This window comes from Oreochromis niloticus, linkage group LG3 (genome assembly GCF_001858045.2).
Source record: "Oreochromis niloticus isolate F11D_XX linkage group LG3, O_niloticus_UMD_NMBU, whole genome shotgun sequence".
Lineage (NCBI taxonomy): Eukaryota > Metazoa > Chordata > Actinopteri > Cichliformes > Cichlidae > Oreochromis > Oreochromis niloticus.
In genome coordinates, this window is record NC_031967.2 from 39,320,952 (window position 1) to 39,332,409 (window position 11,458).

Consider the following 11,458-nt stretch of genomic DNA (forward strand, 5'->3'; position numbering starts at 1 on the left):
TGCATAAGAGACAAATATTGTTCGTTTAATATGTTGGCATTATTACATTTGGCTCAATGCTTACATATATGTGTAAAAAGAAAATGTACGAGCTGTGATAACTGTTTCTGATAGAATGAAGAGCAGACTGATATATGAAATGTTCCTTTATTGGGTGAGAAAATCAGACCATGTCATAACTGCTTTAAGTCATACAGAATAGATATCAGAGCCTTAAACAGGCTGACTTCTGCTAAATGGCTCAAACTGGGCAGAAAGTATACAAACACATAACATCCTTATAGAATATGATGTAACACTATAGATCAACTTACCTCAGAATATATAAAGCATATAAACAATTACAGCAATATGATGCAACAAACACAGCAGTGCTACTAATCCAAAATACTCAAAGCTTCATAGAACTGAAACAAACATTTATTTTTAGCTCCATTCTGCTGCTGATACATACTTTAGGTTTCTGAATATTAAACTTGTTGCTGCCTTTCATAGTGTGTAACTTGAAGTCCCTGAGTACTTTCTCCCACACTGAAAACACTGGAATGATAAAATTATTTGAACATTACCTAATAAGACTGATTCAGGACAGACAATTAGTTACTTTAAACTTTTCTAGCAGTCCTTCACAAACAGGGAACAGTCTGTCTATTCTCTCCATCTGTCAGCTGCTGCTGGCTCTTCCTCCTCCTCTTCCTCACACACTGCTGAGTTTGTCCTGGTGGATCATCAGGGGTGCAAAGCCTCACAGATGATGTGCAGCAGTGGGTCCCTCAGTCTGTCCTCACTCTGGACACTTGCAGTCGTCACACATGGAAATCAAATGTGTGATAAGCTGCAGGATTCAAACACAAGTGTAACTTATAAATACGTGTTCATACTTTTATTCCACAATCAGAGAGAAAGAAACAGAGAGAGAGTGCAGGACAGACAGACAGTTGACAGTCTCAGGTGTATACACTGCTACAAAACAGCACAAGAGAAGGAGGATTTAGTGTTTGTGTTATTACGAGTGCTAAACAAGAAGAGTTCCCAGATGGTCCAGTGGACACATGTGTGACTCCTGTGATTAAAGCATCTTTCTTTCAGCTTAACGAGTGAACCGTCAGCTCGTTCAAACACACGTTAAAGTCCGTTTGGCTCGACACCACCGAACAGAGGCAGCAATATAACATAGCTAACATTAACAGTGCAGTGAATCCTGCTTGTGCCGTCATATTCAGGACTGCAAACCGAGCAGCATCACTAACTTTCAGCTTGTTGTGTTTGTGGATATATGACTGACTTTAATTATCCATAAAATCATCACATTCTCTGTAACATTAAGGTCAACTATATATATATGTATATATATTTAGAAGTAGAGGCTTTAAAACCAAGTTACCGCTGAAAGTACAAACATCACTAATGTCACATAACTTTGCGGACATGTGGCCAACAGTAATGTTTTAATGTTCTTAAACATTCGCACATAAATAAGTGACATCATATTCAGTACTTACTTTTGACAGTTCACTCTTCGGCCGCTCCCTTCTGCCGTATTTTGCGGCAAAATTATCCACACCCACCGCCGCGCTATGGATTGTGGCATATATGGGGCCACGAAGCGTGCACCGGACCACGCTTGATATTTGGGGAAATCGACGGCGCATTTGGAGTATGCATTTGAAGTACACTTTGAATTGGGACAGCCGTCGTCGCGTGGCGGTGACGTAATTGCACTTGAAATGCGTACTTCAAGCGTGCATACCCTGAATTGGGACACAGCCACTGTCTGTGAATCTGCCTGTTTAGTTCAGTGTCTTGTCTGGTTCTGTGTCTGTGAGTTTCCTGTTTTATTCTGAAGGTCTCTGTCTCATGTGAGTGTGTTCAGTTTACGTTCCCCTGTCCCATCAGCTTTGATTTCTCCCAGGTGTGTTCCCCTCCTGTTGCTCATCCCTTGATTGCTGCGATGTGTATTTAAACCCTGTGTGTTCTCCTGCCTGTTGCCGGTTTGTCTGCGTTACTCCGTGTTAGTCTGCGTTACTCTGTGTTCCACGGTGTCCTGTCCCTCGTCCGTGTCTCTCTGCCTCTCACCCCATTCTGGTACCCTCTCAGGTTTGTTATTTAGCTTTCCCAGTTTAGGTCTTTAGTTTTGTCTTCCCTCTTGCCTGTTTTGCCATCTCACCACTGTGTAAATAAAACATCACCAGCATTATCATCTACTGCCTGCGTTTTGGGTCCTTTCTCCCTTCAACACCACACGGCTCGCCTCGGCAGCCGTGTCATTTGCATGTAATCCACTTTGCAGTAGCAATGCATGACTGACTCATGAACTGTTTTTTATTTTTATAGCTTGAAAACATAACTGATGAAGACAACAAGAACATCTACAAGCACCAGGCTGGAAACACTGATTACAACAACCAGGAAGAGTTTGACAGAGGGCATTTATTTCCAAACTCTTATAGATCTGATGTAGTGACAAAATATCTACCTTTACCCTGACTAATGCTGTTCCACAAGAAAGAAATGCAATCATGGAAGCTGGGGAAAAATGTAGAGATGTGTCAAATGAATTCTGGATAATTACTGCATTAACAACATCAACAACAAAGGCTTTGTAGTGATCGGAGCACAGATCCAGCAACAACAGTCTCAACAACAGGATCAATGTTCCTTCGGTGCTCTGGTCGGCTTCCTGCTGCAGCAGAGGCAGTCAGAACAGCTGGCTGGCAAGCGCACACTGGAGTAACAACACAGATGCTGGCCGGACACATCTGCAGACACAGAACCTGACGGAGCTCCACAGAACTCTGGGAAATGAAGCAATTCTGGAACACAATGTCCTAAAGACATAAATGCCATTCAGTTTGACTCAGTACGTGTCTGTGCAGCCCAATGCCGACAACAGTGGAATGAAACAGACTAGATCTTCTACTCCTACAACCACCGCTGCCCGTTCACATTCCTCACCTGTGTCTTCTACTTCTACATCAAATACACCAATCCCCACCAGAATTTATGGTATTCGTTGTGTTTTTAGCCTATTTTTACTCATTTTGTGTTTTATTTTCTATTCATAATAAAGTTGTTATCAAGTGCTGCAGCAGTAGTTTAGTTACTGTGTACGCTTCCCTGCTTGGCATTTCTCATATGACGAACATACACATATACACCAGCTGTCTTAGTACGCGTTGTTTCATGCCTACATACTGTAGCATTAATTTATGTTTTTGTTTTTTTGCTTTTACATGTCCTAACAGAGGATTATACAAAAGTATGTGCTTTTTATACATGTTTATGTGAGAAGGAAGCATGTGTGCACCTGGGTAAGGTGATCAATCTGACTAACTTTGTGTTTGTTTGATTAAGGTTTCTCCATTAATTTGTCTGCCATGTTTATGTTAAACCTGAGGTGTATTTACTTTTTAATGTAATAATGGCTTCATTTCTTTTAAATAAAATAACACCGGATGATTTTTTTATTAAAAAAAAAAAAATGTTAGAAGCATTGCGAGATGGACGGACATGATATTTTTGCCCATGTCACTTTGATTATTTCATGCCGATGTTTTCTCAGCAGTTTTCCTCTGACAGATGGGTACCATAAATCACATCACGAGGTAAACTTACTTTCCTGGGAAAGCTTGTTGATGATTAATTGAGAAAAACTACAGACAAAACTCAGGGTTGAATAAACAACACAACATTATTATTAATTTAAAATGATTGGCAAAGTTAAACTAAAACAAAACAAGTTTTGTTATATCATTATATTATTTATCATTAAAGGAAACTAAGCACACTTAGTTAAAGGTCTTTTTAATTAAAGTATATTTCAGTAATTCATCCATCCATTCTATTACACTTATTACTGGTCGGGGGCGGAGCTGCAGCCTGTCCCAGCTGTCTTGGGGCTGGATATGTCGCCAGCCTGTCACAGAGCTAACAACCAGTCACATTCAGGTAATATAGGCTACAACAGGGGTCGGCAACCCTAGGCACGCGTGCCACCGTTGGCACACGAAGGGTTAACTGATGGCACGCACAACCATAGCTGGACTGGCCATCGGGCATAAGGGCATTTGCTCGGTGGCCCGATTATTATTATTTATTTATTTTTGGTGGTGGATTGGCCAGACGCTGGTCGGTGTGTAAAAATAACTCAGTTGTTTGGTGGTGGCCATGGCGGAGCTTCCACGGCGGAGCTTCCACAGATTCAGTAAAATTAACAAGTGGTGGAGGCCAGCAGGTGGATGAGGGAAGGGGAGGCAGGAGGAGGAGAGACCCGAGGCAGCCGCTGGTCGGAGCGTCAGGTGAACTGAACTTCAGGTAAGAAGTTATGACCTGCAGTCTATCTGGGTCAGATATAAACCAAGTTTAGGTGGAGTTTATTTTCGTTGTGCTGACTTTTTACAGTCAGTTACAATAACTCGTACTGCGTACTAGCTAGCATGACGGAGTTTCTATACTGCTGGGTGGGTGCTATGATTTTATTGATAGTGAACTTTATTTTATTCATAAGGTTAGTTAGTAGAGTTGCCAACCGTCCCGTACAAACGAAATCGTCCCGCATTCAGAGAAATTATTACGCGTTTCGTGTTGAGCTGAGAAGGAACACAGTTTGTCCCGTACTTCAGCCAGGATGGAAAAAGACACAAAGCTGGAGTTATTCTGTGTCTTTGCTGCACAGCTGCATCTTCTTCTCCTCTCATTCTCTCCTCTCCCTCTCCTGTTGCTACTTCAATCGTGAAACTGATCAATGATCAGCTGATCAGCTTTTTTCTCGTTTGTTTATCGCCCACTTTGCGCCAGAAAGAGGAAACTGCCGGATGTCGCACTAAACAACAGCAGCACGTTTAAGCTTGATCAGCTGTTGTTAGAATTTATTTAATATTAATTTCTAGCATCAGCTGATGTTTGCTGGAGCCACAGCTGTAAAAACTGCTGGTCATGATATGGGTTTGTATATGTGGTGAGAGGGAAACATGCAGATGAAACCAGGAGATGTCCTTACTGAATCATCAGAGCTGAACAGGTGATGGAGAAACAGGTTTACCTTTTAGGTGACATGGATGAGTTGAAGGGAAGTTATGAACTGTTTCTGAGAGACAAATAACACCAGGATCCTTTTCTATGTAGCTGACAGCTGGTAACTGTGCAGGGGCGGATCTAGCAAAGTTATGCCAGGGGGCCAGGTAGGGCATTAACAGGGAAAGGGGGGCACAAAGAAATACTTTCTTATTCTCATTTAAAATGTCTGGCTGTTATTAAATAATTATCTGAAGCTTGCAACCAAAGTTTTTATCTGACGTAAAATGAATAGAAATCATACATTTACCAACAAGACAGAGTACATCACTGTCACAACAGCGTTTGTTTTCATTCAAAGGCTTTATGGCTTTAATATCTGGGGGGCCGGTCTTTAGTCAAAATGCATCCATAGACTCGAGACACAATGCATTTTTGGGACTTTCAGGTGTATGGACCAATGTTTTATTTTCTGATCAAACCAGAAATCTTTAATGAGCAACTAGATTTGTCTCGCATTAACTGGCTGAGTTAATGCCAGTTAATGCGACATCGAAGCAGCTGGAATCTACAGCTGTGCATGTTCATGGAGCTTGCATTTTCACCCGCTGGACATCACTACCTGACAAGTTTAATTGTCTTCAGAACATTGCAGAGGCCTTATTGACAGTATTTGGCTCTACATATCTGTGTGAGAAGATTTTCTCTCACATGAGTGTCCTCAGGTAGCCATCTGAATGTTGGACACTCGGAGACCTGTGTCTCTGAGTGGGAGACCAGAGATCACATTAACATGTATGTCTCTGTATTAACAAACATGCCATATTGGCCCAGTTTATTTTTCTTATCATTGTTGTGAGGAGACCATAAATAGCATTTGTATTTTCTGTTGTACAGTTCATTTGCTGTGTTACGACCCGGCTCGAGGCCGCAGCATAAAAAAAGGAGACGAATAGCAGAGTGTAGGTAGGAAGAGGTTTTATCTTAAAATGGCATAGGAGGTTGGCTAAAATGGCTGGTGCCACCAAGGCAAAAGCAAGTGAGCTCGTCGGGAAGCTTGCCTCAGGTATGCTTTTATCCACACCTGCCTAGGTGTGGCCAATTAGCACCACCTGAACACATTGAGATGATTAGGGGCTGCAGAGGGACGTAACATGCTGTTATGGAGTTCTTGTTATGAATAAAAAGTGTCTTTGTTTTGTTTCAAAATAGCTGATAACTATTCGCTAATAGCTGCCAACATCTGCAAACAAATATAAATTCTATAAAGTGGTTCTATATAATGTGTAACTGTTCATATAGAGCATTATTAAATTTATTGCTAATGCAATCATATGGCACACTGACTTCTGAGGAAATTTTAAATGGCACTCGCCATCAAAACGGTTGCCTACCCCTGGGCTACAATTATGGTCTGGTTGACCTAACCCCGCTAACTGCATGTCTTTAGATTGTACGAGGAAGTCAGAGTACACAGAGCATAGAAACTCACAGAAACATGGAAAGATCATGCCCTGATGGTGGACTTGAACTCAGAACCTTCTTTATTTCAGTGCGATGATGCACAAGCTGCAGATATAATCTATTAAAATAATGTTTCTGGTCAGGAGTTCACCTACAGTATTTGTTAAGTTTTAGTTCCATTTTTGTCATTGTCACGTTGTTATGGTCCTCCAGTGCGTAACTGCCATTTTCTCTCTCTCTTCCTTTCAGTGTGCGTGTGTGTGCGCGTGTGCGTGTGTGTGTGTGCGCACGCGCTCTAACCACGCCTTACTCTGCCTCGTTCTGTGCTCACCTGAAGCAATGAAGTCCACCTGTTTGTCATCTGGCTCCTTATACAGAGATCTTACCTTCATTCTTCACCTGAGCATTGAACCAGCTGCAATAGAGATCTCTCCTCCGATTGGTCAGTCTGCCTACTTTTTATTTCCCTGATGATTTCTTACCTGCCTCATCCTCTGCGCTGAAGTCTGGCGTGTTTCTCTGGGCGAGAAGAGTGAGCTGTGGAGAGGAACCTGTCCCCGTGTGATTCCAGCGTTATTCACCTGCATCTTGTTTACAACATGTTTATTCCTGATCATATTTTGATAATTGCTTTTTTAACAAAGTTCTCTTTACCTCATGTTGAAGCTCGCCAAGTAGGTACTTACTACTACCGTTAGTCTTTTCTGAGTAAAGGTTTTGATGCTGATTACAGGAACAAGCGCTGCTGTTTTGGATGATACTGTCTCTGTAACAGCGCCACCTCTTGACTATTCACCATGTTCCTGTAGACAGACTCCGTGTTAACCATCATCTTCAGCACTGCTCCTCTAATTTCTGATTTTGTTTCTTGCCTGTTTGAGATCAACATACAAAGAGACACAAAAACAACATGAAACAACAAGATGACGGGGACAGAAACTGAATGAAGGCCTTGCATTTCACAGTAAAAATCTTTCAGAGAACCACCAAGAAAAGCAGAACATGCAGACTAAAATAAATTAGCTAACTATGAGAACAAAACTGCTGTATCAACAAAACACATTAGTGTGACAATACATCTCGAATTGTTAACATAAAGAAGAAGGACAAATGAATATAAAATTCAAAAGTCTAAAAGTTTAAAAGTCTTTTCTCCCGAAAGACTCTTGTGCACACACAGCAGTCTTTTTTGCAGTGTTCCCTTTACAGTGGAAACAGACTTGCTTACTATGAACACTATTAAGTCAGAGTTTCCTAAATTTTCTCAGACTCTTTTTATTGTGAAGAAAATTATACTCACTGACACGCTGACTTTCTTCTCAGTTTCTTTGTAGGAAGGAACTGCACTCTTATGGGTTATGATGTCTATCTTCAATTGTTCATTTCCTTTTTTATTTTTAAAAACAATAGCTCCGTGGGATGTTCAAGGCTTGGGAAATCTTTTTGTAGCCTAAGCCTGCTTAAATTTCTCAATAACTTTATCCCTGACCTGTCTGGTGTGTTCTTTGGACTTCATGGTGTTGTTGCTCCCAACATTCTCTTAGACAACCTCTGAGGCCGTTACAGGGCAGCTGTATTTGTACTGACATTAGATTACACACAGGTGCACTCTATTTAGTCATTAGCACTCATCAGGCAATGTCTATGGGCAACTGACTACACTCAGACCAAGGGGGCTGAATAATTACGCACACCCCACTTTGCAGTTATTTATTTGTAAAAAATGTTTGGAATCATGTATGATTTTGGTTCCACTTCTCACGTGTACACCACTTTGTATTGGTCTTTCACGTGGAATTCCAATAAAATTGATTCATGTTTGTGGCTGTAATGTGACAAAATGTGGGAAAGTTCAAGGGGGCCGAATACTTTTGCAAGCCACTCTATTTATATTGGTCATTGTTTTATGTGTTACGTTAAAGAAATCACAATAAGCCTTTCAATAACATTGCACAAAGTTAAAGAAAATAAAGAACACCTAAAAGAGAGGGATAATAGACCCCTTCTGTCAAAATATTCATGAGCTTTTTGAGTGTTAGGTTCTATGAATTATTCATGAGCTCAGGAAGTAATTAAATTATGATAATAATTAAATTATGATAATAATTAAATTATGATATTCATAAAAATTATGATTTTCATAAAAATATGATATTCATCCAAAATATGCTAGTTCATTGCTTTTCTTCCCCCAAAAATAAGAACTAATTGCTTATTTTAGAAAAGTTTTTATATCAAATAGCATTCTTTTATTTTTTTAATCCATTAAAAGCTTTTTCCTTTTTTCCCTAAAGAAACGCCATCTGGTGGTGGGTCAGCGCATGACAGCGCATGAGTGCACAGGGCGCGCACGAGCGCGCCTGTGTGTGTGTCTAGGCGCGCTCGTGCGCGCGCCTGACTCGGGACCGTGCTTCTGTGGGGGCTCCGTGTTTATGGGTGAAAATGTGTTAAACCAGTATAAATGTGCTTAGTTAAACTTGTGCTTTTGTAACGTTCAGTATGGCCAGACATACAGGGTGCATGCCTTGTGGGAAAAGTTTATTTCAATTTATATGCATTTGTTTAATCCAAACAAAGAAATTTAAAATCAAACTCAGAGTCACAAAAAAACACTCGCGATCTCCGCGGGTCTCACCCGATCCTTAGACAAATAACCGGCAAATCCTCCTGAAAAAACAAAAAAAAAAAAACCTCCGCGGTTTCTCTCCTAAATACGCAAAACAAAAAACCCCTAGAAATAACCTGTAGGGAACCCCCGTATACCCAAAACCTTATACTCGATAACAGGGGCAAATCCTGAAACCAAATCCTTAGTCTTTTTTTCTCAAATTCCGCTCAGAGTCTAAGTTCTCCCTTCGCTCCGAGCCGCACCGGCCCGCAACCAGAGCAGTGTCTTTTTCCTTCTTGTTCGCTCCACCATCTACTGCTTAATGATTCTGGGTCTTCGTTTGAAATTTGCGCCGGAGATCCACTCCGCCTCCCAGGTGCCCCGCTGCCAATCACATAACTAAAGGGGCGGCTCCATTCGCACCCCGCTCACCCAATCGCGCTCAGCTTGGATTTTCACGAGCCCCCCGCTCAGGTTAAGACTCGCGTCCTCTCTCACAAGCCGTCTGACTTCCGACGCGTGGACAACTACCTCCACTCAGACTGAATCCACTCAGAGCGAATCCACAATATTACCCCGGTCTCCAGACCACTTCGACAACTATCTCCGTTCAGGCCGAATACCCATTAATACCCCGGTCTCCAGACCACTTGACAATTTGCGGCACTTTTACCTGTGTGCATATCAATCGGTAAGTGTTACTCTTGCTTTCCTTTTTTTTTTTTTACCATTTTCTCTCAAAAGCTTTTCAAAGCCATCCAGAAAATAGCTAGTCTAACACCTGTAATACACATTAAAAAAAAAATATATATATAAGCTCCAGTTTATCACTCAGTTAGAGTTAAAAAGTGCTTGACTACACTAGCAGCGATCATGTCCTCTTCAGGTACCTCTTTTTTCTTACCCCTGTTCATATAATGCTTATATTTTACTCTATTTCCTGCTGTTTAAATACTCCTAGTTATTACTTTTTACACTCTCAAATAATTCTGTTTGATTAAGGCTTATATTTTACTGTATTTCCTGTTTGTTTAAATACTTGTTATTTCTTTTTAGACTCTGAAATAAGCCTGCTTGATTCTTCTCTTTTGGATCATCTCGATCAAATCGGTAGGTCTGCTTCATTCTTCTTATCCCTCTTAACAGTTAATTGTACAAGAAAAACAAAAACACTAACCCTCTTTTTAACTTATCAAACTTTTTCAGACATATCGGATTTGGATAACTATGTTTTTTCGAGTTCACCTAGTTCTTCGCCCAGTTCTTCACCACCACCGGTTTTAGAGCGAGCTACAGGCAAGAACATCCGTCTCTCTACACGCGAGAGACAGGCTTTGCTTTCTGCAAGGGCTTGCCCGGCGTCAGCCCTCCAGCGTCCCTCGGGCAAAAACCTGAATCTGACCGCACGGGAGAGGGAACAACTGTTCGCGGCACACGCTCACAGTCCCAGCTTCGGAGCTTCAGCTCCCCAGCGTCCCTCGGGCAAAAACCTGAATCTGACCGCACGGGAGAGGGAACAACTGTTCGCGGCACACGCTCACAGTCCCAGCTTCGGAGCTTCAGCTCCCCAGCGTCCCTCGGGCAAAAACCTGAATCTGACCGCCCGGGAGAGGGAACAACTGGTCGCGGCACACGCTCACAGTCCCGGCTTCGGAGCTTCTCCTCCTGCATCGGGGCCAAGACATCCACAGCCCCTGCCTCGGAGATCCAATCTAGGTCAGTCACTCTCGCTTTTTCTTTTTCTCTCATTTTATAAAAAACTATCGCCTTTTCTATTAAACATCACTAACTAATTTGTATCTTACCCCTCAATTTCTTAGGGCATCTCAGAAGGAAGCGTAGGAGGACCATTAGGCCACTCAGGACAAGGCAAACACGCAGACAGCGAAACCAGCTCGCCTCCATCGCTCTTCGAGCTGTTTCACTGTTCAGTGAATTAGTACAACTTATCTTATAATAAGGTTTTATTTTATTTTATTGTTTTTATTTTTTATTTTTCTATTTCTTTTAAAAAAAAAATTAAAAAAATAAAAATTAAAAAAAAAAAAAATATATATATATTCTTTGTTAAACAATAAAAAACAATGGACAACCAGGAACAAGATATTCCAGACCCCTTTCTTGCATTAGAAATAGAGTTAGCCCGGTTAAATGAAAACGCACATCATTCACAGAATACACCTGCGCAGAATCATGAACACCCTGAGGTAATCAATAATAATAACGATCCTCTAGAACTGATTGATTTAGCTCTTGCACAACTAGCCCGTAGTGAAACTGCCCACCAGAATAACACTGAGAATTTAGGAGTCGAGCATGTTGAGACTCATTCTCAGCAAAACATTGCCTCTTCTGACCCTTTCGCCGCTCTTA

At 41.4% G+C, this 11,458-nt stretch overlaps 1 protein-coding gene across 1 annotated transcript; it reads left to right on the forward strand.

Moving 5' to 3' along the window:
• Positions 1-6,024: 6,024 nt before the first annotated feature.
• On the forward strand, positions 6,025-11,042 carry LOC109199399 (uncharacterized). The gene is made up of 3 exons (XM_025904948.1): positions 6,025-6,079; positions 10,292-10,801; positions 10,906-11,042. The coding sequence occupies exons 1-3, from the start codon at positions 6,025-6,027 to the stop codon at positions 11,040-11,042; spliced, it is 702 nt and encodes a 233-aa protein (XP_025760733.1).
• Positions 11,043-11,458: the final 416 nt, after the last annotated feature.

What these genes read in the sequence shown, in the direction of transcription:
- LOC109199399 (XM_025904948.1), top strand. Translation starts at nt 6,025, where the DNA reads ATGGCTGGTGCCACCAAGGCAAAAGCAAGTGAGCTCGTCGGGAAGCTT. An exon ending in CGTCGGGAAGCTTGCCTCAG is followed by an intron (nt 6,080 to 10,291) that starts GTATGCTTTTAT and finishes AAACTTTTTCAG; the next exon opens with ACATATCGGATTTGGATAAC. An exon ending in GCCTCGGAGATCCAATCTAG is followed by an intron (nt 10,802 to 10,905) that starts GTCAGTCACTCT and finishes TCAATTTCTTAG; the next exon opens with GGCATCTCAGAAGGAAGCGT.